The 27,228-nt window shown below is 39.7% G+C and overlaps 2 protein-coding genes across 3 annotated transcripts in view; both read left to right on the top strand.

Annotated features, from left to right (window-relative positions):
- Nucleotides 1-27,228, top strand: part of LOC119497929 (neuropilin-1a-like) — a 106,833-nt gene that overhangs the window by 73,776 nt on the left and 5,829 nt on the right. For both annotated transcript variants that reach the window (XM_037786368.1, XM_037786369.1), the window contains exons 7-14: nucleotides 2,567-2,722; nucleotides 4,229-4,373; nucleotides 7,680-7,855; nucleotides 8,087-8,242; nucleotides 12,772-12,916; nucleotides 18,090-18,272; nucleotides 19,596-19,640; nucleotides 24,657-24,794. In XM_037786368.1, coding sequence (XP_037642296.1) covers nucleotides 2,567-2,722; nucleotides 4,229-4,373; nucleotides 7,680-7,855; nucleotides 8,087-8,242; nucleotides 12,772-12,916; nucleotides 18,090-18,272; nucleotides 19,596-19,640; nucleotides 24,657-24,794 — 1,144 coding nt within the window. The remainder of the gene's footprint in view (nucleotides 1-2,566; nucleotides 2,723-4,228; nucleotides 4,374-7,679; nucleotides 7,856-8,086; nucleotides 8,243-12,771; nucleotides 12,917-18,089; nucleotides 18,273-19,595; nucleotides 19,641-24,656; nucleotides 24,795-27,228) is intronic.
- LOC119497930 (integrin beta-1-like) overlaps nucleotides 24,845-27,228 on the top strand; it is a 53,858-nt gene continuing 51,474 nt past the window's right edge. Inside the window, exon 1 of the mRNA XM_037786370.1 lies at nucleotides 24,845-24,854. The gene's annotated coding sequence lies outside the window, so the exon portion shown is untranslated. The remainder of the gene's footprint in view (nucleotides 24,855-27,228) is intronic.

The raw sequence follows: 27,228 nt of genomic DNA, 5'->3' as shown, positions 1-27,228 counted from the left end.
TGTTTGAGACGTGCCGGGCTTTCAAGGAAGGGATAATGTACAGCGAGCCGGTCATTGCTGCCCACAGCCTGTTATACATAGCAATGGTCTGTCATAGAGAAATTACAGACTGCAGAACGCCGTGATTGACAAATCAGAATCAAGTATTCAACACAGCCGATACAGTAAGCAAGGTGATATATTGCAATCTAATTTTAGGAAAACTGTCATAGTATAATGAGCACACCACCATATGAATAAAGTCTGATCACAAAAGTGAGATCTGCATTTGCATTTATTACAGTCACAGTAACATCCCAACATAACAGCTACTTTGAGGGGGCACATACACTGAGAGGGGGCGCATATCTTTGCAAATTAAATAAAGTATTAACTTAGTTAATTTTTGCATACAAACCATTAATTTAAGGATACAGTGTTTGTGAGAATCGGCAGAGTATCACAAAACATATCGCGATATTCAATATTTTCGATATTTTCTTACACTCCTACTATTAGCCTACATTCAAGAACCTGAGCTGCTGAGATGCTGTGTGCTAACTTTAATGTTTTTTCTTCTTTTTATAAATGTGTTACAGTATAAAATACACTTTTGTCAGAGCTAGGCTAGCAGTTTCCCCCTGCTTGCAGTCTTTGTGTTAAACTAGGCTAACCTGGACCAATCTGCACTTGACACACCAAGATTAAAATGATAAATCTACTATTTTATTTCTTGGTAAAACTTGCATATTTCCTAAAATTGAATTTAGTTGACTCTTTTCATGTCCTGGAGTATAAACTAGGGCTAAAGATAAGACAGTGTACCATGCAGTTGACTTAAGCCGACACTACTTCTGTCAGGTTTTTTTTTATATCCAGTTGTTATATATTTCCTCTCACATAATTTGCTGTTGGTCTGAAACGACCTCTTAACTTAGAGGGTTACAAACACACACACACACGTACAGCACAGGTCACACACTAGTCATTAGTGATGCGGGTGGACAACCGTAAAATTGATCCTGAGCTGGTTCCCACACACTCACTCACACACACACACACACACACACACACACACACACACTCCTCAGTATCTCAGGAAACAGACTTCTTGTGGACATCCTTGTGGATCAGCAGCCGGAGGCTCAAACCTCAGTGTATCATTGACTCAACGGGCCTGAATTAAACACATGACCTAAATCAAAATGTCACGCTCCATCCATTTCTTGTAAAAGATTGTTTTTGTTGATAATGAAATGTCAATGAGTAGCACGAAGGGAATGACCTTAGAAATGTTTATGAGAAGAATTCACAACAATTTCTCTTTTTTTAACTGTAAATTTAAAATCAGAAATCACTTCAGGTGTTCACGTCGTTGCCGAGACGGAAACTAAAATGACAGAGAGGGTTTTAAATAATATACTGACTGCATAATGTTCCTGTAACGGTCTCCGTTTTGTGGTAGAGAGGCGGATGTCTTAATAAATGGGCTGCCTATCTCTCCAGCGTCCTGCTCTGATTTTTCACTGTCTACTTGTGGACGGATCACGGTATAATTAATGAGACCATATGCTTCAAGTGAAACATAGTGCAAGACAGTGTTTTACTTGTAGGCTGATGCTTTGGCTCTTTTTGTGTAAGTTGGTACTCATTAAACTTTCATGTTATATTATGTTTTGTAACGTCAACGAAGAAACTCCTGAAGATGTTTATTTCCTTTTCTTTTTGATGCCGTTATACACGTTGACACTTTAAGATCTGCCTAGAACAAACACAACCTTGTGCTTGAGCAGACTGAGGTTAAATCAGGCTTTAAAAATTCAAAACTTTAGCGTCTTCAGGCTTTCATTTCCTTTCTTAGTGGCTTCTTGACAGTGCTTGTTGTAAGAAGAGGAAAGCATTTCTCATTTACTGTCTCCAACTGGATTTTCCATCACAAATCCACTTCTTTAACCTCCAGGCCGGTGGTTCCCAACTTTTTTTTATAGATACAAATAATGTTATCATTCAGATTAATTTAACACTATTAATTATATAAAAGTGGAAAAGTGAATGTCAATGTTTGGTCAGTCAGTTTGGTCAAATTTACAAGTTTGCTAATACCACTTGTCAGAGGCAGAAGTTGGTTGTTCCATTACTATTATACACTTCAACCATTTATACGTTATGTCTAGCAATATACTTCATCCATTTATACATAACTTTTAGCTATATACTCCATCCATTTATACATTAATTTTAGCTATATACTTCATCCATTTATACATAACTTTTAGCTATATACTCCATCCATTTATACATTAATTTTAGCTATATACTTCATCCATTTACACATAACTTTTAGCTATTTATTTTAACCATTTACACACAACTTTTAGCTATATATTTCATGCATTTATACATAACTTTTAGCTATATATTTCAGCCATTTATATATAACTTTTAGCCAAATATTTCAACTCCATTGGTTTTAGGTAACCGTTTAGACTTCTCTGCTTGCTTATTACGTTTCATGCACTCTCAAACCTTGCCTTCAATCCTGTCTGAATTTTTCCATTGACCTGTTTCTTGTTTTTCCTGTTTCCAGGTGGACTTGGGATTTCTCCGATTCGTCACGGCCATCGGGACTCAGGGAGCGATCTCAAAAGAGACCAAGAAGCACTACTATGTTCGCTCATACAAAGTGGACCTGAGCTCCAACGGAGAGGACTGGGTCACCGTGAAGGAGGGCTCAAAGCAGAAGGTAATGAGGAGCCATAATAACCCTTATGTATCTAATATAGATGAGTAATGAAGGACTCTGCCTCCTAATCAACGGGGAGAGATGTGTGTGGATGGCTGAATCAATGTTTTCCAAGGCTGACAGCATTTGGCAGCTTCCCTAATCTGAGCCTTGACTGAAACGAGCACGCTGAAAGTCTCATCAAAGTCAGGATGCATTGGAGGAACACTGGTCTGGAAGTTGTCTTAGTGACATCGGTGCACAGATAAACTGATAGCTTCCAGAGTTTCTCATTCAGTGTCACAGTGATAGACGTGGTACAAGTACATATGCTAGTATCAAACGAATCATGTCAAAGTCTCAGCTACTGTTAAATCGAGCCTGGAGATTTATCCAGGGTGCCAAATTTGGCTCCAATGCCTCATGTTGAACAGACAGTTTCAATACATGTACTGATTTTGTTCTGTTGGAGCACAACAGCTTCCAAGTTATTTAAAATGTTCAGGTCAAGTGTCTTTAGTCACGAGTCAAACCTGCTCAAACCACAACAAGCCAGTTTATATACAGTCAGCTGATTATAACACGTTATATAGCTAATCATGGAGTATATCAGGTAATTTACATAATAGCATACATTTGGGCCAGAGGTAGTAGTAGTATTAGTAGTGGTGGCTTTGGTAAGTAGTAGGAGCAGTAGTATAGCAGCAGTAGTAAGATTTGCTTTAGTAGTAGTAGTAGTGGCAATGTGGGTAAAGCAGTAGTAATAGTAGTGACAATTGTTGTAAAAGCAGCAGTAGTAGTAATTGTTTTAGTTATAGTAGTAGTAGTGATTATGTTGGTTAAGCAGTAGTAGCAGTAGCAGTAGCAGTGGTAGTAAAATCATCAGTAGTAATTGTAGTAACTGTGAAATTAGCAATGTTTGTACAGTAGTAGTTGTAGTAGTAGTGACAGTGGTAGTAAAACTATTATTATTATTACTAGTAGTAGTAGTAGTAATAGTAGTAAAAGTAGTAGTAATAATATTACTACTTTTACTACCACTACTGTTTTACTACCTCTCACTCATATTACTATTAGTAATATTAGTTTCATGGGTAGTAAAACAGTAGTAGTAGTAAAAGTAGTAGTAGTAGAGGCAGTAGTAATAGTGGTAATAGTGGTGACAGGGGTAGTAAAAGCAGTGGTAGTAGTAGTAGTAGTGTTAGTACAAGCAGTAATAGTAATAGTAGTGGCAGTGTTAGTAAAAGTGTGGTGGTAGTACTACTACTAGTAGTAGTAGTAGTACTGGCAGTGTTAGTACAAGCATGGTAGTAGTAATAGTAGTAGTTGTAGTAGTAGTAATTAATAAGAGTTGTACCTGGTTCAGTTGCAGTAAATGCACTAGTAATTATAATAATACTACTAGTAGTTGTTGTAGTAGTTAATCAGAGTTGTACTAGGTTCAGTCGCAGTAACAGCAGCATCAATGATAACAGAAGTAGTAGTAGAAGTAACAAAGTATTCATAATATTTCTTTCTACTGGTCAGATCTTCCAGGGGAACCTCAACCCGACGGACGAGGCTCGCTCCTTCCTCCCCAAACAGACTCTGGCTCGCTACATCCGTGTCCGCCCCATGTCCTGGGAGCAAGGCATCTGCATGCGCTTCGAGATCTACGGCTGCAGAACTTCAGGTAGGTTACACAAACTCACGCATACTGTACATGATACGAGGCTACGCTCCCAGCTCCTCAACTCTTGATGCAGTGATTTATGTTTTTATTAACTCTTGTTTGTTAATATATTTCTAGCACTATCTTTCATTTTTGGTAAACCAAAAACAATAACCTAGACTAAATTTCACCATTTTCCATTCAAAAATGTATTATATTTAATGTAAAGTCCAAATTTAAACAATACATGAAGTGAAAGTACTTAATTTCTCTTTTCCTTTAACCTGAATCTGAACTTTCTTAACGGTCAGTGAACTTTTGCAAACACAAAATTACTTTGTTGAACTTCTGACTTACTTTCACAAATGCAAAATCAACTTTCTTAAACATTTTATACAGATTTACATGTGCTCTCCTAAACCCTGGGATGCATTTTTACAAACACTGAATGTATCTTTACAAAGGGAAAAGACAAAGTAACGTTTAAGATCCGGTGTGTAGAATCTGGCGGCATCTAGCAGTGAGGTGATGAGATTGCAACCAACTGAAACCTGTGCCAAGCGTGTTGGAGAACTACGATGGCCGACGCAAAAACGCGAATGACCCTCTTTAGAGCCAGTTGTTGTCAGAGTAGCGTAGGTCATTTGGAGCAGAGCCTGTACGTAGAGTGTGCGTGTGTATGTGGGAAGTGAGTGGTGAAGCAGGAGAGAGAGAGCGGCGGCAACGGCAGTGGGTAACGTTATCGACTCCGGTCCAAGCAGGAAAAGTTAACAGTGTTTGGTTTGTCCGTTCTGGACTACTGTAGAAACATGGTGGTGCAACATGGCGGACTCCTTGGAGAGGACCCACTCACTATGTAGATATGAACGGCTCATTCTAAGCTAACAAAAACACAACAACTCTTATTTTCAGGTGATTATACACTGCAGAAAACATACTTAATACTTACATATACCATACATACTTAATATTATCTTCCATTTCTGCCAATAGATCCCCCTAAATGTTACACACTGGTCCTTTAACACCTCATGTGAAAAGGAAATGAGTGACAGTCAAGAACACTTCTTGACGAGTTTTATCTGTTCTTTTTCGGACCGTACACTCTCCCGTTAATAACATTTTCTCACTTTTTGCACATCGTGAATCAAACCAGCATCTTTTTGGCTGCGGGACGAGAACCTCCTGCTGCTCTCTGTTGATTTAAAATAATCACCGCTTCCAAGGCCAGCGCCAACTCCCACAGAAGGACACCGTTATTCATTACTGAGGAGCGGAGGAAAATCATGCCGCCTCATTACTCACCCTCTAACATTATATAAACCTCAGTCCTTGATGTGCTACAAGCTACTCTCGGTAGGAGAGCTCCATAACGTAGAGATCAGGCTCTTACTCATGCAGTAGGAAACAGGCTGTAGAGTGCTACACAGGTGATTCAGGAGATATAATGGCGTAACTGGGAAAGTGTGTGTGTGGTGTGCAAGCACTGAACGTAAAATCATTCACTCCAAAACCCGTAGCCTTAAACTTCATCCTCATTTTGACTTTAATCTAATCCATTTTCTGTAATTACTCCTACACCAAACTCCTAATCCAAATCATGCAATTTAAAGAAGTCATAAAATACAGGAAACACAAGCTCCCTTTTGCCCATTTAAGCCATTTTTTTCTATCCCTGGGAGGACATTTGGTGCTCATAAGCACAGGAACACACACAGACAGTACTGTGGGGGGTTTCCATAAAGAACACGGAGTAGCTGTATATTCACATTGTGGAGGAATTTACATCCTCAGGAGCTGTTGTTAAGCCCCAGATACAACTCTGGAAGCATTTGTCAAATACAAATATCACACTGAGACCACAACTGTTTGAGTCCGGATATTAGATCTAGCTTGTTGTGGATAATGGATTTAACTTGGGCTCTCAGTGACCAGACCATTGTGTCCACATATTTTACAGTTTAATTAAGTTTTCTTATTCCGAGAAAACAAAAAGCACAACAACAGTCTTTCAATTATACGGTAATTATCCCAGTATATTTCTTGAATACTTGGAACAACAGAGTGGCCTGGTTATACAACAGATTGTCTCGTAGCCTCAAGGTCACATGTAGACTCCCCCTTTAGTAACCAGAACCAGTATAATAGAGTAAAGCAGTCATACCAGTTATATCAGTATTAAATACCTCTGAACTCTACAACCCGCCGGCGGGTTTGAAAGGCATGTTTTCTTTTTAAAAAATCCCCAAAAATACACCATTTATTATAGCGAGAAACTGTGAAAACAGAACATATCGTCAGATTTTTAAAGTCCCTGAACGAATCATGTGCAACGAACGCCTCCATCAGGAAAATCAACCAAATTTAAACTTAAAACATTACTATTTCATCAAAATCCCTTTATTACAAGTCTCATTTAAAAGTTTGCCAAAGATATATCGTTTGTACAAACCAGATCATGTAAAAAACATTAAATTCTGCGCTCCCCAGCGCATGGGAAGCCATGAATAACTCAGCTGAGACTAGGGCTGAACGATTTTGAAAAAATATCAAATTACGATTCTTTTGACTGATTTGCGATATTAGAGGGAATGATCATTTTTACATCATTATTCTCATTTTCATTGAGAAATGTATTAAAATGATTATGGTGTGATTTTTGTGGAGATCTGTACCAAACAGAGCTGTTTTGTTAATTCTGTAGAGAATAATGATATGTAGGCCAGGACATCTCTGCAGCACCACAATATTTAATTTAAAATGGTATTTTGACACAAGTTTCACCTTTAAAAAATGTTTTGCCTTCCTGCAATTTGAAAATTGTATTAGCTCATATTACTGGTCATATTGATGTTGATAATAAAATTTCAATTAATTGTGCAGCCCTGAGACCAACAGTCACATGGCAGTATACTGTATATTGCAATAAAGAACAATGACGCAGTGAGTAAAATGGGCCCGGAGCAAATAAAACACCCTGAAACTGCTTTGCGTTCAGAGGGTTAATGGTAGAGACAGTAGAGCTACAGGTGAAACCACAAGTTAACATTAAGTCATTCGAAATCAGTCCTCATACATGCTTATAACCACAGAAAGCTACATCATTCTGTGTTAAAACAACCCCCTCCCAGAGATGATGAACAAGTCTCTGGTGTTTTTACTCCTGAGTTTAAACACTGCAGCAGCGCCCAGAGGGCATCAACTAAAACTGCTGACTAAAGCGGTGACAAGATAAGGATGGCAGTAGCCTTTCTTATCACACTGTACGCCTTTCAAAAGTTTCTTATCCACCACTGTTTCCCTCTCTCTCTCTCTCTGTCTGTACAGACTACCCCTGTTCAGGGATGCTGGGGATGGTGTCCGGTCAGATCTCAGATGCTCAGATCGGCGCCTCGTCGTACGCCGACCGGGGCTGGGTGGCTGAAAACGCCCGCTTGTTGACGGGTAGATCGGGCTGGACCGGGCAGCAAACCAAGCAGCCCTTCAGAAACGAGTGGCTGCAGGTGACTGAACTTTGAACGTTTAATGATGGGGAATAGTACGGTTCATTGGACAAACAGATGATCAAATTCTGTCAGCAAGATACTGAATGGTGTGATAGGGTTTTGTTTTATTTCTGCTGCATTTATTTAACCCAAGATAGAACAACAGTGTACTGTACAATCATTTATCAATAAGTCATAAATCAGCCAGTTAGTGAGTTAAAAACCAACCGTTTATCTCGTCCCTGACAGGTGGATCTGGGCCAGGACAAGATGGTGAGCGGCGTGGTGATCCAGGGAGGGAAACACCGCGACAGGAACGTCTTTATGAAGAGGTTCAAGGTGGGACACAGTCTGGACGGAGAGGAGTGGACCATTGTTAAGGAGGACAACACCACAAAGCCCAAGGTTGGTCTGACATGTTCATGCATAACGTGCGTTCAACCTGCGTGTGACTGCTGTCACAGGTGCTTCCTTACACGCTTATGTAGAGAGATTTCTCCCATAGAGATGTCTTTCTTTTAAGGATGTGAATTCTTTATTAACCCGGGTAGTATCTGGCCCACATTCAACCCAGGTCCAGAGATTGATTGATTTCTTTATTTTCGTGTCATGCACACAAAGTGCCCAACCCTCATGGGTTTACAAGACACCATAAAAACAGACAGACAGTCAAACATTTCATCACATTTTATTCAATTGCAAAATGACTAGGGCTGTCAAAGTTAACGTGATAACGCGGTAACGCAAATTTGTTTTAACGCCACTAATTATTTTAACACATTAACACAACTTGCTATTTTCTCCTGGAACGAAATGTTTAGCAAATTATAGACTGCTATTCATACAGTATGAATTCTGACTGCTGTTTGTTGGATGCTTTTGTCTGAAGCGCTCAACAAAACCTTGAGGAGAGGTGAAGGGGAAGGATTTAGTCTGTGCACCAGACCTTAACATTTATTTATTTATCACCTTGCTTGCTGATTGATTTGTTCTTTCACTCATTCACCGAGGCTTTGCGTTGTCCCTTCACAGCATATCAGACGTCCCATATGCTGTTCATCAAACACACTGTTAATTAAACTTGTAGATAGGTGTGGGTAAAAGAATATTATTTGTGTTAATGATTCCTTTATCCATTACTTTCCTGTATACATTATGTTTGCCATAATAACACTCCCAAAAATACAATAACGTGTGAAATCACAAGTCTGTACCCAAATTAATTGGATTCACTCACTAAAATCTGTCCGACTGCCTTAAAGCTGCAGTAGGCAGAACGTTTTTGGCATCATTGGGCAAAAATGATTCCATAATAACCTTTCAGCATATTGTAATTCAAGTGTTCTGAGAGAAAACTAGACTTCTGCTCCTCCTCATGGCTCTGTTTTCAGGCTTTAGAAAATCTAGCCCATGACGGGAGACGACTTTGACCAATCACAGGTCATTTCAGAGAGAGAGCGTTCCTATTGGCTGTGCTCCGGCTGGTGGGCGGTGCTTGGTATTTCCTCAATAGATCTCAACATGGCGGCGGCGTCACCAACTTTCTCATTTTACAGCTAATCAGTACACTACAAGATGTTTCTGGAAACATTTGAGGAGAGAAATAGGCATTACAGTAACAGAATATTGATTCATATTTGATCAGCGGTGCCGCGAGTGATTGACAGCCGGCTCTCATAGACGGCAGCTGGACAGCAGACTCCAGATCAGCTCTGACTGGTTGTTTTCCTCCGGTCTGTAAAATCTTGCAGATGCCATTAGGAGCAACAGAGGACACAGGAGGACACAGGAGGACACAGAGGCACATGATTTTTTTCAGATTACCTGTTTTGTGTACTACTGTCAGGATATAGTGATACTTTTATAAAAATAACTTCATATTATCATATTTGCTCCATTTCTACCCACTGCTGATTTAATCCAGATGAGAGAAGAGAGGAGCTGATGAAAACATTAGTCGTCTTCAGTTATTCACAGCTATGATGCGTTACAAGTATCATCGAGGTTGCCCTCTCATACTGTTGGAGTTTGTTAGGAGTTCATTGACAGGTGTTTTTTTTTTAATTATTTATTTATTTGTTCAGCTCTGAAGATATTAGATCCCGCCAGGCTCAGTCTCAGTCTCTAACTCTTCTTGGCGACTTGAGTGACTTTGATTCTTGTCCTCAAGAGGAAATTCATGTCGTTGCTTCCGAGACTTCCTCTACTCGGCTGGCCCCGTTGGTGCGACATCCTCCTCTATGTGTTCCAGATGGCCGGGCGCAGGACGAGGTTGGCCGTCAAGACTCCTGCTGATTTACTGCAGACGGAGATCTAGATGCTCCTCCGTCCCCTCACTAATCCTCTCTGCTCTGTTTCCTGTGTCCTTTTTATAAAACCTCTTCAAAAGACCAGGCAGGAAGGCTCAGTGAGGCCCTGGCTGCTACATGAGTTTATACATGCTGTATATGCTCATGCATAAATATGAGTGTATATATCCAGAAGGAGACGTTGGTCATCTTAACCGGAGCATAAACACCGATCCTAGAACAGGCACACTTTGATAGTATGTTAAGGAAAACATTGATGACCTGAATCCAGAATTGTAATTGTAGTTGTTCACAAACTAACCCAAGCTGATTTATCCAGAACTGAACTTTATTTATTATTTATATTATTTATATTATTCATCCTGAACAGCAGTTCTGTTAACTATACTGTACGTTAAGTGGAAACATGTTTGGGGTATGAAGTGCATTAACACTGAAAAATAAGAAGATACTGTGTAGTTAAAGTTATTATTGTTATAGTTTATGAGTGTGGTGTTGGCACACTGTCGTCCTACACAGAAACACAGAAACAAAACTGAAGCCTGGCTAAAACACTTTATTTTATAGGTCCATAATTTCCCCAAAATATCTATAGGACGTTTTCTGGAAAGAACTCTGTAACTTGGCAATTATTTCAGGCAAAATATCAATTTCCTTGAAACCCAAGTAAATATTAATGCAATATTTATATTTCTTAATCATATATTTATAATATTTAAATTTATTATATAGTTGTGTTACATAACTCTCTTGGAGCTCTTCTACTGCTTGGATTAGCATTAAATGATCATTCCGAAATATTAAGAACTGCATTAGAAGATATCCAGTTCTTTGATTTAAAAAAAAAAGGAAAAAAAAGTTGGATAAACAAGCTTTTACTCATTATATGGTTATTTGTGAAGTTTTTAATTTTTTAATTATCCGTAGCACTCCAAACTCACTGTCTGATTGATGCATGTTAGCATAATTCTTAAACTGATACTGCGAAACTATTTATTTTATACTAACTGCCAAAATACTGAACTTCACTGTCACGTAATTGAGAACCAGGAAGTATAAACAGTGACAAACGCTGCGTAGGGAGGAGGTCGGGTGGGTCAAAAACACCACACTTTTTCGCCCAGGAGACCGCGGTTTGTACCCCGTGTGAAACCAGAAGTCAACGTTGATTTATTTGTCACGTAAGTTACGTACTTAAGTAACGCCACTTCCAGAGTTAATTTCCTAAACCTAACTAAGTGGTTTTGTTGCCTAACCTTAACCAAGTTGTTACAGAGTCGTAGCAAAACGCACAAAAAATGAGGAATAACTTTTCGATAGATATCAGACGAACCGTTGTATGAAGATACGTTGTATACAGTGATCAATGTTTATTTATTTATTTGTCACACTGGCTCATTGATTAACAGAAGAAAAAAAAATTGTACATAAAGCCAGAGTTAGCTTGAAAGGCTAAATTCCATCTCGCCAGAGGTTTAAAAAAAAAAACTACAAATAGAATAAAACAACACATAAACAACATGCTCAAGACAGAATATATACAGTTGTTTTGTTGTTTGTTGTTTTGTTGTTGCATTACTTATTGCTGCACAGTATGCAATAAATAATGCAACAACAAAACAACTGTGTCTGGTAAATGCTAAAAAGTTAGCGATTGTTCCCATACAGACTCAAATTTTGATATATGCTGCCTGGTGCACATCCCAGCTTTACCCATGATGCCACACTGCAGCCTGTGGTAAATCAGGAGCAAAGGAAATGTCAGCTCTGCAGACAGGCGGGAGGGCTGTTGGTGTTTGGTCTCCCACCTCTTGGCTCCCAGTGTGACGGAAACCATTTTCATCTGTGCTGCTTCCACGTTGGACATATGAAAGGATCTGACTCTGGTTCTGATTTCCTGGCTTTTGTCTTTGTTTTTCCTCCTCTCATTTTATTTTGGCTTTTTTTTTTTTATCAAACTGACCGATAGCGTGATCAGAAGCAGACCTACATCAGAACAGAATACGATATTGTTGGTTTTGTTGTCGGCACCGTGGATGAGCTTTACAGTGCAACGAGTGCTGCAGAGATTCAACAACAGCAGGAAAGAGCATTCGGATCTGTCTGGGATTTACGGATTTATCATTTACTTGTTGAAGGAAAAACTATTTAAAGGCCTCGGAATTCATCATGTTCGATGGAATATAGCCTAAAATTACATTCTGGAGCTGATCTCTCCTCTGATAGAAGAATTATTTTTGTACTTTCAAATTCATTTAATTAGCAAAACTGGTCTTGAAAGTCATTCTAACTCACACTAGAAAGGTCTTTGCACTTTATTCTTCGATAACATTTGCAGGCATCCTCTTAAACACATTTCCTCTGGTACTCTGTTCACACTGAGCCAATAACTATTTGCAGCTAGAAATTACACTGAGTTGGATCAGACAGAGAGTATATTAACTTTAGTTTAGAGCTTCTCATTACTGTTCCTTATTTAAAAAAAAATCATACAGTTAATTCAATGTTAAAGGCTTTGTAACTTTAGTTCTTTAATTGTCTTTTTCTGGCATCTGGAAAACAGTGGATAAAATCAAGTGTAAAGTACAATCAGGCCCTGACGTGTCTGTTTGTCTTCCTCCTCAGATATTCATTGGGAATCAGAACCACGACACCCCAGAGCTGAGGTCGATGGGTCCCCTCCTGACCCGCTTCGTCAGGATCTACCCAGAGAGAGCCACCAACGAGGGCTTGGGCCTCCGACTGGAGCTGCTGGGCTGTGAACTGGACGGTGAGTTCCATTAACCAACAGAGTGTCTGCATTCACTCAATATCAATTTTCATTTTTAATTTCATGAAGAACATAAGTGTTTTGGTATTTTTATATCTCCTGAATGGTCTATTATATATTCCAGTAATAATCCATAATTTAAAGGTTCCATACTGTAAAAAGTGAGATTTCCATGTCAGGTATAAGTGCAATAAATACTGTCAAATTAAAACAAAAAAATAATTTAATTAAATTAAATTAAATTGTAAAAACAATTGCAAAAGTGCTGCCAGAGCTACCAGTGTTAACCTGAGGGGGAACAAGAGTGTGGGTGTTACTTTGTCCGTAATGACGCCGCCGGTCGGGACAGCGTTATCAGCTGTAACAGCCGTATGAGCACAGTGCAGAGTGGCGGCCGTTAGCTAGTCAGTGGGGCACTCTCACATGCACGAACATGCACACGCAGCCGGCCCGCCGATGTCAACAAAGCACAGTGAAGCTCTGATTACAACACACGCAGAGGGAGAGCGACTTCATTCTCTACTCAGGTAGACATTACTCCTCTAGATCTTTACATAGACAATAGTTGTTTGCTGCTATATTAATGCTCTGAATTTCTAATTCAGCACATTTAAATGTGCAGTAGGCAGTATATTTCTGGCATCATTGGGCAAAAATTCCATAATAACCTTTCAGCATATTGTAATTCAAGTGTTCTGAGAGAAAACTAGACTTCTGCTCCTCCTCATGGCTCTGTTGTCAGGCTTTAAAACATCTAGCCCGTGACGGGAGACTTTGACCAATCACAGGTCATTTCAGAGAGAGAGCGTTCCTATTGGCTGTGCTCCAGCTGGTGGGCGGTGCTTGGTATTTCCTCAACTGATCTCAACATGGCTGCCGGTTCACAAACTTTCTCATTTTACAGCTAAACAGTGCACTACAAGATGTTTCTGAGAACATTTGAGGAGAGAAATAGGCATTACAGTAACAGAATATAGATTCATATTTGATCAACGCTGCCTAGTTTGACCGTTTGGTTGGAGTTTGCGAGTGATTGACAGCCGGTTCTCATAGACAGCAGCTGGACGGCAGACTCCAGCTCGGCTCTGATTGGTTGTTTTCCTCCGGTCTGCGAAATCTTGCAGATGCCGTTAGGATTACTGGTCTCATGCACTGCTGTCAGGATATAGTCATTTTTAATCATATTTGCTCTATTTCTACCACTGCAGCTTCAAGGCTCAAGTAGCCAATAGAAGACGGTTTCAACATTTTCGTATATTTTTGGGGTTTCAGTGTAGCTGCTCAATTTTTAGGAAAACACTCTGCAACATTAGAGGGAACAGGCTCAACATGCAAACATAATTTTCAGATGTGTTTGCATTAATGTGTGCGTGGCATCAGCCAGCCAACCAATCAGTCATTAAGCCGTGAACTGCTTACACTTCAGACTGCTTATCTGCAGTGTTTGGTGTAATGAGAGAGAGAGAGGGGATGAAAGGCTGACGCATGCCATGGCAGGCTACTATCTCTACTGCAGCAGTGGTCAGAGCTGGATGGTGTGTCTGTGTGTGTGCGCGTGAGTGCGTGCGTGCTTGCGTGCGTGCGTGCATGAGAAAGAGGGGAGCTTGACCTCCCGCAGTAGGTGAGGGAGGAACAGATGAAGGGAGGAGGGAGGCTCTCTGGTGGAGTTTGAGTATCTGGTTGCCCTGCATCGAGAACGATAAGGATCAGCCAAAGCCGGCGAGATTGCAGAGTAGACGATGAGAGAAGAGTGTGTTTGTGTGACAGAGGAGAGAGGAGAGAGGAGGATGGAATGAGAGCAGGAGATATGAGAAAGACGAGAGGAGTAATGGAGACAGGAGATTAAGTTGATAAATCAACTTAACTCCTAAGATTCCATGAAAACCTCAAGTTTTTTTTGGTTTAAAAAATTCAAAAGCCTTCAGCCGCTGATTGTTTTTGCATTTATATATACATAAAGTGTATTTGAAGCAGGACAGAGAATGCGACCGTACACAGGCAGCTAATGTACTGCTGTTGGTATGGACCTGGCCATGATTGACCAAACAGAACTGAGTATTCAACAAATCTGTGTAATAATGTTGTATAGATGCTTGGATGAAGTGGCTGACAATGTGTTTCGCCAACATATTCTCATACAACGAATACGAAAAATGTATCCTCCTTTTTGGTTCGTTTTCCAACGAATGTCCAGCAACACATGTCACTCGTTACACGCATACAGTCTTTTCAAAATAAACTTCCGTCTTCACAAGAAACTACTTCCGTAGGTTTTAGCAGTAAAACTACTTGGTTAGGTTTAGGGAAAGATCATGTTTTGGATTAGAATAACTCCAGAAGTGTGCGCATATGGAGAAGGCGTGAAAGCAGTGAGACCAAAAGAAGAAAAGAGAGGGAAAACAGGAAGAAAGAAAAGTGTGGTATTTGAAGCAGCGTGTGTGTGTGTCCCAGATGAACAGAGTTTCACTTCAGAAGGAGAGAACGACGACAACACACACACAAATGCATGCAAACCACACGTGTGCACTGGAAAATGCAGACGTGCAGATGACACAGACACTTAAAGATACAGACGAGCACAAACATACACATTAGCAATCATGTCCAATTATCCAAATCACAGCCTTCTGCTACCTTGATGCTCCCTGACTTTATCTCTTCATTAATGTACATAATGATAAAGCTTTGACCTCAAGTGCTCTTATCAGCCAAACAAGCTGATTTCATGCTATTAAATAATCAAAATGTACTGATATTAAAGGCCTTTTTGGATATAAGGCGCCAAATATAAGATCACTTAACCAGCAGTTCATTTAGTTTTATTGAACAACTCCTTCTCCAAAAAAGTGTTTCTGTTGATTCATCAAAGGAAAAAAGTCTCTTCCTGTTTCTACAAAAACATCAAGATGTCAACTTAAGCTCACAGGAGAGAAAACTAACAAGCTGACGACACGCCTGCAGATCAGCAGTTTAATCAGGTTCCCTTTGTGTTCGTTGCTGATGCTGCTTCAAGCTTTGAGTTAATTCATCCACTTACATCCACGCTGTTGTGAGAGCAAACCTCCGTCCCACTCACAACGCTGCAAACACGCTTCCTTACAAAGTGTAATTACATGCAGACCATCTGGGGTTTTTACATAGTCTACATATGCTAATGCAAGTTCAATTTGCTTCATTTCCATAAAAACACATCACTAGACATCGACTGCGTGGTGGAATTTAACAAGATAGAAGGTTTGTGTCGTTATTACTTTGGTCCTCGATGGGAAAGAAGAACGTCTCCTCTTCAATCTTCCAGAAGTATCCAGACAGTTTTGCAGGATTGTCAATGAGAGTGTCTGGTATTCAACCTAATATCTCTTTTCCCCAAATGAGTCACAATTCTCCTGCATAGATAAAACCAATGGTGTCATTAAGCTCCAGAAGTTATTACAATGCATAGATGCCTCTTAAATTTAGCTTTGTTTTACTACATGTCACGCTGTGGTGATAAAAACCTGTCTCCGAAGTAGCAACGCTCTGCTCAGCTCCTTGTTATTTTTCAGTACCTTTTTAAGGAGCCCCATCAAATAAATAAAAAGTTTCTTTTGCTCATTCCTGTCCGCAACTTAGGGATGGTGATAACAGATTAATAAGCATCAGGTTTGAGACAGTTTTCCCGTGAGAAACATGTGATGAGACACTGAAAACGCCTGTTTTTAAAGTTGCTTATTTTTCTGCGTGGGATTTAACGTTAACATTTGGCAAATAGAGTCAAGTCTCATTTTTCAGTCGTCGACATTTAAAGCTGCAAAACTCTGCCCTTATTGGGTTCCTGGAAAAGTTCTTTATTCTTCTGACGTCATCACCCTGAAAAAATTACAAATCCTCGAACAAAATCCTCAATTTTAATAAAACGATTCAGAGTTTTAAATTAGTTTTTTAATAAATCAGCTCTCTTTAATGAATATTACTCGTCAGTGCATGCTTTCTTTGTGTGCGGCAAGCGGGAGAGCAAACAGTTTTTTGACCACATTGAAAATATTGTTTTTGAAAGGCTAAACGCCAACAAATATGGACTGAAGCAGAATATTTTGTTAAATATAATACGTTTTTTAAATGATTACATCTATCTTTTTTTAAAAACAAATTTAGATTTTGGGACTTTACAACTCTCTGGATTTATTGGAAATGTTTGGATCACACAAGTTGAAATCAATTGTATGCAACTACCACTGGAATATAGTTCTAATAATAATATAATAATATTAGTGTAGCCTGATCTTTATCTGCAACTGTGCACAAATACTGGGTTTAAACACAAGGTTGTCTACTAAGTAGCAAAAAATATACAGTATATATTTTTAAATAGTTTTATATACACTTTTTTATAAATTATCCAGTAAGTATGTTATTATGATTTCAGTTATACATGAGCAAATCTAATTTTGACAACCTCAGAGCAGATAAATCCTGGCGCACCCCCTGTGATCTATGGTGCCGCATTTAGGGGGCCCGGACCCCAGGTTGGGAACCACTGTGATAAGATACAGACTATAGAACAGTTCTCTGCTCTAAACTGAGCCACTACAACAACATGTATGGCCGCACTCACTGCACACCACTGGGTATATCTTGTATATGATAAATGAATGTGTCAGTTGGTTATACTCCGGTATTTATGTCTTTTAATGTTGTTACCGCCGCTTGGTCAGTGCCCATCGGCATCTGATACCGACACATGGAGGTACCCTATTATTAGACGGTCAGAGCAAGTGACATAGTCTTATGAGCACGAGAGTCTGCTCAGGGCAGACGGGAGGGGTGGTGGAGCAGTCAAACAAGTACATGACTTTCAACCAAGAGACCAGTGTTCGTGTCCCGTGTGAAACTAAAAGTAACGTTGACTTATTTTGTCTCCTAAGCTAACCACAACCTTTTCTTAACCCTAACCAAGTGGTTGTGTTGCCTAAACCTAACTTCCTGTAATAACAGAAGTTTATTTTGAAAGGACACTATGCGTGTAACAAGCGTATATTGACACGCCGTCCCTGGTCCGTCCAAAAGTAACACAAGAGGGGTACCCGGTGCATCGGCCTACATGCCGAGGGGCACTGACTGAGCGAGTTGGGAGTGAGAATGTGTTGCTGAAAATGGCAGAGACAAACAGTCTTTTATCCTTCTCCCTATCCAGACATTACAACTACAGCTCCTCCCACCACGCCCATCGCCTCTACACTTCCCATGACCACGTTTGGAGCGACCACCACAGCGCCGATCACCATCCCCGGTACGACCATGGTTACAGACTGCGAGGAAGGACAGCAGGACTGCGGCGGCGAGACCGAGGCTCCCTACGACTACGACACTGTGACGGGTAAACTCAGTTCCTGTTACTATCTTCCTACCCTCCTCTGTGTCTGTATTCATGAGTTTGTGTACGTAGCGCTCCTTAAAAAGTTACAGTGTGCTTTGGAGGCAACAGGTAGAAATGCTAAATGTGAAAAAATCTTTTTAAAAAGAACAAGTTTTTTATTAGAATCATTTAAATATAAGTCTACTTATAGAGTCTGTTTTAAGACGTGAACCACTCTTGCATGCCCATCTTCTCTTTCATCCTGCAGCACTCATCTCTTTCATGTCTACGATAATATATCTTCTTGACATTGACAGAAGGGAAAGTCGTTGGACTAAGACCATGAAAAATTCTCCCTCATCTTCCCTCTCCCCGTATAAGTTTGGACTGAATGGGTATTTTTTCTGTTTAACTTGCTACATCAAAATCAGACTGGCCCATCCATGCTCAAAATTCTCATTTATCTCCCCTTTACTGTAACCAAATCCGATTTTATAAACTGTGAGAACTTGTGCTGAGAAAGTGAAGATCTTCTCTGAAAAACATTCATATCCAAATATAAAAACTATAATAAAATATACTATACTATATTTTCTGAACTGCGGTGCAACCCTACATGACATTTTTTTAGAGAGTGCTGCAGGAATGAGTCCTAAAACCAGGAAATGAGTTAGCATTTTAGCACGTCCGGTTCCCTAATCTGGTAATCAATGAGTCTTTTGAATGGGTTTTTAGTTAGATGCCTGAAATAAGGTCTGTGGTTACATTTACATAAGAGATTTTAATGTTTTGTTTTATGATATAAAATACATCAGTAAACACCCCACTCATGAAATTTGAAGCTTTTATATGTCTTACAAAAGGCCAACACAGTCATGAAATAGTCGCAAAATGTAATCTATTTGGTTCGTGTACATACGCTCAGCACGATTTTCAACAACGTATTTTTCGTGCATTTTCCTACGAATGTATAGCAACATGTGACGCACGTGTCAATCCAGTCTTTTCAAAATAAAACTGCTTGGTTAGGTTTAGGAATAGATCGACTTGGTTAGGTTTAGGCAACAAAACAACTTATTTAGGTTTAGGAAAAGGGTTAAAATAACACCGGAAGTGGCGTTACCTAAGTACAGAAATTACGTGACAAATAAATGTACTTTAACTTTTCTGCTATAATCCAAAACCCGATGGAACAATCCCGTTGGCTTTTGGCCTACAAAAAAACACCATCCCTGGAGCACTCTACTGCTTTCTTGTAAACTGAGTGTATGTGTTGGCATCTGTGTGGGAGGGACCAAACCGTCTGACCTTTGACCCCACTCTGACTCTCCCATCTGTTTATAGCAGGAGGCACCACAGCGGCCGACCCCATCATGGACTTCATACCAGGTGAGGCTGTCCGCCACAATCTGCTTCCATGTCTACTGTCCTCTTCTCATCTGAACTACTCACCTTTTATCTTCATCTTCATTTTCTTTATCTTTTCTCTTCCTCTGCCTTTCATCCCGTCTTCTCTTCTCTTGTACAGTAACGTTAAAGTCGAGGTGAACCATTTTACAGGCACATGTACAAACAAATGTGCCAGTTCAGGGTTGCCAGATCGGTGCATTAATTCAGCCGACGGTCCCATCATTCAGTGTCGCCGAGAGTACCGACTGCAGTCACAGAGAACAATGAAACCGGCTTTTGTGAGAGTAAATGGCTTTTTCATCTCCCCAGTTCACAAATGAGACTTTAGCCTAGTGCTGCTCAGCCCTGACACACCACTGGACTGCAGAGAGGGATGTTGATAGATTCACTCTGAAATACACGTGCGTTGTTTTTTATCATGTTTTTTCTTTTTTAGAAAAGAGAGAATAAGAAAAGAGAGATAAAGACATCAACATATATTTATTAATATTAAAAGGGAAGGAAACAGAGGTTCAGAAGAAGTAATATGTGAAGAGAAAGAAACAAAAAAAAAACAGCACAACACAGATCTCTTGTTCCTGCAGTTAAAGCAATAAAGACAGATGGTTATTTGTGACATAACGGTTATTTTATTTGCCTCATATTCTTCATTGCAATGGCTTGAAATGTATCAGCAGAATTCATGTGAGGCTCAGACGGAACTATAGCAGTGTTTACCAGTCTTTCTTCCTTGTGACTCTTTAAAACGAAGCACCTCCTTTTCACAGTTATGGTCTTGTGTTTTTAAGTGATTTTTCTGTCTCCATTGCTTAATTTTAAGGATTTCTTTCAGGCCTAAAGAGGTGAAGATATCCAATATTTCACAAGATAAGATAAGATAAACCTTAATTGGAGGGAAATCCGGGTGTTGCAGCTGCACAAGGATATAAATAAGTACAGATACATAGAGAAAGGTGACATCAAATATATAAATAATTAGAAGTATTTGAAATAAGAATAGAATAAATCAGAACATAGATGTGACGTATTCTCATACAACAGTTCTTAGGATATCTCACAAAAAATGATTCATGTGTTTTCCTACAAATGTCCAACAACACGTGTCAATTTCCGTTCGTTACATGCATACAGTTTTCTTTCACAGGAAACAACTTGGTTAGGTTTAGGAATCAAAACTACTTAGAAAGATTGTGGTTTGGGTTGAATTAACTATGAATTTGGCGTAACTTCAGTACGTAAGTTATGTGACAAATCAACGACAAGGCAAAAGGACAATATTTTTAGACCCACCCATCCACCCCGATCTCCTAACCTACGCTGCGTTTGTCGCTCTTTATACTTCCTGGTTCACAATTATGTGGATTACATACAAATTGATTTTGTGGGATATATACGAATTACACTTTTTTCGTAGGTATAGCTACAAACAGTGTATGAAAACAGCCTGCATGATAACAAGAAGAAAGAAAGAAAATTAAAGTAAAAAAAAAGAAACATAATTTATATAACAGAAATATATTTTTCTTTCATATTCCTGATTTATCTTAAATGCTTAGTGTAGTGATCAAGAAACAATAAGTTAAAACCATCTCAAGGTATTTGAGGTTCAAACCAGATGTCTGAAAAGTGAAGCCAAAGCTGAAGTGCCTTAAACCTGCATTCTTTCTAATAGCCAGCAGGGGGCGATTCCTCTGGTTGCTAAAAGAAGCCTGATTGTATAGAAGTCTATGAGAAAAATGAGCCTACTTCTCACTTGATTTATTACCTCAGTAAACATTGTAAACATGAGTTTATGGTCTCAATTGCTAGTTTCAAGTCTTCTTAAATACAGCTTGATGTTCATTGTCCGTGTTTTCGTCTTACAACTTTAACCCTTTCACAGTGTGTTTTCAGTTCATGAAAGCTCATTATAACCTTTTGGTAGCCTAAAAATGTCTTATTCAGCGTTCGGTTGTGCTTAGCTCCACCCTCTCGTGTCACTTGTGGTTGCAAAAAACCAAGATGGCGACGGCCAAAATGCCGAACTCGAGGCTTCAAAACGGCCACAAACCATTGGGTGACATCACGGTGTCGACGTCCACATCTTATATTCAGTCTGTTGTTCAAATATGACCTTATGACTTCTGTGTGAAACTGACACTATACTAAATGACATGGTGGGAAAACGTTAGACACACGTTCCCAAAAGTCACAATGAAAAAGAAAACGCGTGACATTTTTGACCAGTTGCAGTTGTTGGTGCACTGAGAGACACTGAGGTTGGGGAGGCTGCACACGCTCCACATTTAAAGCCAAACGGAGCGCTGTGTTTTTGTCACCTGCATGAATATCTTAGCACCGTTTCACAGGTTATCATCCCTCGTGAATACACCGAATTCAATTCATTGGGAGGAAGGAGAAGAGGGATGAATAGGTGGAGAGATAGCAGCAGCGACAGAGAGGGAGAGCCGGCCAGGAATGAATAGAGACGAGACAGAAAGGCAGAGAGTGAAGGTAAACGACAGGAATTGGAGGGAGAGAATAAAGGCCTCTTGGGTCTCAATTAGCCGAGTCAAAGCATTGCGTGAAGACAGCTTGAGGTTGTAGGGGGTGGGGGGGTACCGGCTCCACGGTCATCTCTGCATCCTATTAGCCTCTCAGAAACAACATGTCCAGCGTTCAGAGATTTCTGCATTCATTTGGATGCTGTGGTGAACCGCTGCCGCCAGTCGACTGCTGCCACAGGCAGAAAGAGGGAGGGAAATGTAGTTTTTTTTCTGTTTGGGGTTTTTCTGAGGGGCCACATCCGCATGCTGGTGGCACCACGCCTTTCTCTCCCTCCATTCCTCTCCCTCTCTCCCTCTCTTGATCCCAAACATCTGTACGTGTTTGGTGCTGTTCTCTATCAGCGGTAACGTCTAGGTTCCACCAAGGCTGCGGAGGGAAGCGCCCCTCAGCGCTGTACGACTCGGTCTTTCTCACCCCCTTTCTCCATCTGCACGAGCCCTTTTTGTTTGCAGCGATATGTTTTCCACAAGCTATACAATTTATACTGCGTGTACATTACAGCAGGAACAGCTTTCTAATATTGATGTTACAAGACTTTCTTCCTCAGGCTGTCTCTTCTGCCTCCCCCCCCCTCCTCTAGACTGGAGCCAATTTAGTGGGTGAACACCGCACATGATTAGAGTTTTTAGCCTGGAAAGAGAGGATGCCGTAGCATTTTGTAAAGTCGTTGGAAAACAGAATTGGTTACCACATAGCAGCCTTTAAAGGCATACTTCACCAACAAAATGACCATTTGTATATCATTTACTCTCCCCGTGTTACCTTGAATTCTTGAAGAAAACCTTGTTTTCCTCGCACGCCTCCACGGTGAACAGAGAATGAAAAAAACTGAGAAAAGTCTGGATGAATTGAAGTTAATGGGGGGCCACGTTTAACACCAGTAAAACTATATCAAAACATCTGTTTACAAACTCTCACACAAGTCGTGCTGTATAATCCACGTTTCATTTATCCGGTTGTATTCTCAGTACTTCACAAACATATGTATCTTTGCTAAGACTTTACTATTTAAAACACATTTTTAAACATGGCTCTCATTTACTTCAAATCATCAAGACTTTTCTCCTTTTTTGTTTTTTTTATTCTTTGTCCACCACGGAGGCATGCAAGAAAAACAAAGTTTTCTTCAAGAATTCGAGGTAATACACGGTGACAAATGACAAACCGTCATTTTGTGGGTGAAGTATTATAACAAACGGACATTTTTTAAACATTGATATTATTCTAGAGGCGATATAACATGCGAGGGTGCGCCGGGGACCACAAGGTGGCAGCGTCATGACGGTAAACAGTAACTCTCTGTCAGTGGCGATTTGAATGGAGTATAGAATCTCAACATTTGCAATATAAATAAACATGCCGTCACTTTCTGAATCTATTTTATTTTAACAAAAAACACTTATAAGGCAGGGAAACTGTGTTTTACCTTTCTGACTGTTTTCGTTTTCCAGTAGTTATTGTTTATGCTTATAGTGTTGTCCATTGGAACAAGGTCCATGACAGGATTGGGGCAGCAGCTTAAACTTGTTGGAACATTTGATTGACTTTCTGGATAGTTTTACAGGAACAGATAACAGTTGATTAAGGCTTCAGTATGCTTGAAACAAACTAGTTTTGTAGCGGATAGCGAATAGTAAAATATCATAGAGAAAAGATGCGTAAAGGATGAAAAAAGAGAACATTACAGAGAAGTTCAAACCCTGCGTACTTCCCCACCTTCACACAGCCGGCCAATCGCTGCATAAAGTGACCGTGATTGTCAGATTGACGGTTTCGGGAAAGTTACAAAAATTGTCAAACATACTGTACATGTAGCTCCCCTGATTCTGAGGTCAGAAAGAGACGTTTCAGACACAGTTTCACAATCAGTCAAGCTCTTCCATTTAAACACGAGGCCCTGACTGTGACAGCTAGAAATAAGATTACTGGCAAAGTTGAACAAAGAGTTTGGTGCTTAATTCAATTTCAAGGATACTCGTTCCTCTATGGTTGTTTTTTTAAAACCCTACTCTCAATGCCACAGCCTCAAATATATATAAAAGACAGGGAAGCCAGTGAGGGATCGTGTTCTTGTGTCTGTGTCCAAGAGAGGAGGATCTTGGGTAGACAGCGTGAACCTCCACTTGCGTATGGTTTAGCATCTTGCTACGGGGTGAAAAGAAGCGCCTGATTAAAAAAAAAACGTAGTAAAACTAGTGTTGAAACGATTAGTCAGTTAATCAACAAGGCCATTCTGCTATTATATGGACCAAACTACCGGAAAGAAGTTGACATTTTGAAGACGTTGCACCCAACAGTGACGACTTTGTTGCATCTGTTGCTTGAAGCCGTACACCTTTGCTACTTATTCTCCAGACTTTTGAAAGTTCAGCTCACGTAAAACACAACCATGAAAATCTCCTTTATCAACAAACTCACCTTCAACCGCTCTTCTCTCTCTCTCGTCAGCATACGTGTGGTTCGCCTGCAACTTTGACTTCTCGTCGTTCTGCGGTTGGACCAGAGAGACCGGGACGGGGGCCGAGTGGCTCATCCAGACCAACGGGGCTCCCGCCGTCCACAGAGGGCCGACCCTCGACCACACAGGTAGGGAGATGCGTGTTTGACCGGCAGCCACTCGACAGACGCTCTGTGGGAGAGCTCTCTGTGGCTCTCCATGTTACTGTGCAGCTGTTGAAAACTGGGCTGAACCTCTTTAACTACAGTAAGCTTTAAATAACACGCTTTGCTGCTGGGAATTCACAATACTGCCTCTTTTATTCTTTTTTTTAAACGAGGAAAAGATGCCTACGATGTACTAAGAAATTCCCGTCGGACACATAACCTTATTCCTGCTCTGAAGGACAAAGAGTTTGGGAACGTATCATATAGTTGTGTTGTTCTGCTCAGCCTATAGCCTCTCAGTTGGTTCGAGACAGATGATTCTATATGTGGGTTCATGTTATACTAATAATAAATAATACATTTATTTATATAGCACTTTTCAGATGTTACAAAGTGCTTTACAAGACAATAAAAGCAGACGAATAAAGTTAAAAAAAAATAAGGTAACTGTAAAAACAGAACATCACAGAACATAACAATAAGAGTAGTAAAGTGGTGGTAGATATATATATATATGTGTGTGTGTGTATATATATATATATATATGTATATACTGTGTATACAGTATACACATAAATGTGTATAAATATACACATGCATACACAAACCGATGTATACATACGTATATTTACCTATGCATATGTGGAGTGACGCATGTGTACATGCTATATACACATGCATCACAACCATGTCATAATGCACTTTGGGACCGTATAAGAATGCCATCCTAAAAAAAATATGTTTTCAAAGGTTTTTTAAAAGTGGATACAGATTTAGATGATGGAATCTTTACAGGAAGTGCATTCCAGAGTTTGGGAGCCCTGACAGCAAAAACCTGATCCCCTCTAGTCACAAAATTGGACCTGGGAACAGCAAGAAGTAGCTGATCAGATGATCTCAGACCACATAGATCTCAGGCGCATAGGGTGTTAAGAGATCCATTATGTAGTCTGGGGCCAGACCAAGTTGTGCTTTAAAAGTGAGTAATACAATTTTAGAATGTATTCTAAATTTAGTCTAAATTATTGGCGGGAATATCTCCAGGTATAAACACTAAAGATATGCAGGTGACATTCAGTCAGACCGGGACAGTTGTTAGTGTAAATAAAGGGCCAGAGTTGTTTTTACATGAGCATGTTTTACAGAACAAACTGGGATAAGATTAAAATCAAGGACATCCTTGGTTAATAATTAGACATCCCTTCCAAAAATAGTGTTTTTATAGAAAGTTTCAGGTCAGAGTTTGGATGGTTCTTTTTAGCAATAATAGTCTCGGGCTGCAACAAACAATTATTTTCATTGTCGATTAATCTATTTTCTTGATTAATCGATTAGTTTTTTTTGTCTATAAATTGTCAGAAAATGGTGAAAAATGTCGTTCAGTGTTCCCCAAAGCCCAACATGACGTCTTCAAATGTCTTGTTTTGTCCACAACTCAAATATATTCAGTTTACTGTCATAGAAGAGTAAAGAAACCAGAAAATATTCACATTTATGAAGCTGGAATCAGAGAATCTTTTTCTTAAAAATGGCGCAAACCGATTAATCATTTATTAAGATAGTTGGCGATTAATTTAATAGTTGACAAAGAATCGACTAATAAATTAATCTTTGCAGCTCTACTAAAGCTTTATGTGTTTTGGTGGGTATTTATTTTCCTTTGACTAAACTTAGTAGACGACATTATGCACCTTAAACACCCGAGAAACAGAACCGTATTCATAACTGTCTGTGAATATGCTGTATAGTCAGCACTGAATAAATTTGCAGATGCTTTCATCCTTAAAACATTTTGAAAATGAATGAACGGCCTTGAAAAAACTTGACTTTTTAAAGGAATACAGCTCAGATTTATCAGTGCGCCTCGGCTGGCTGACCTTCTCTCCGTTCAAACCTCCAGTGATGGATGCTTTTCAGTGGAGACGGCAGCAGCTCCACGATGAATGATTTCACCTTGATTTCTTGACTGAACCAGATCACAAGTAAAAAATGAGCCCTTTGAGATGTCATGTCATATCGTCTCCTGAAGCGTGCTCATACTGAGCCCTTTGTTTTCAACACTGTCGAGTCCTTGAATTTGACATCTTTGGGAGTATGTGAGGCAAGATACTAAACAATCACACAGACATTAAGTTCAAGAAAAGACAGAGAAACAGATAGGTATTTACATTTAGCCATCAACTGAATGTATAATGAACCCTTGAGAGTTTTGGAAACCTTTTATTGATTGATATCAACGCCTGTTTTCATTCAAAATAAACAGAAAACAGTATTACTGACTGTATTTTTACATTCTTTAAGGTCTTATTTTGAAATTATAGAGTCCAAATAACTGAACCAATGTTTTTCCCACGCTGTCAGGAGCCCTTAAACGCAGCACACAGCCACCTCTTACCTTGTCTTTTGCCCCCCCCTG

The sequence above is a fragment of the Sebastes umbrosus genome, chromosome 12 (assembly GCF_015220745.1).
Source record: "Sebastes umbrosus isolate fSebUmb1 chromosome 12, fSebUmb1.pri, whole genome shotgun sequence".
Lineage (NCBI taxonomy): Eukaryota > Metazoa > Chordata > Actinopteri > Perciformes > Sebastidae > Sebastes > Sebastes umbrosus.
The sequence above is the reverse complement of the archived record's forward strand: the minus strand, read 5'-3'. Positions and strand labels throughout refer to the sequence as shown.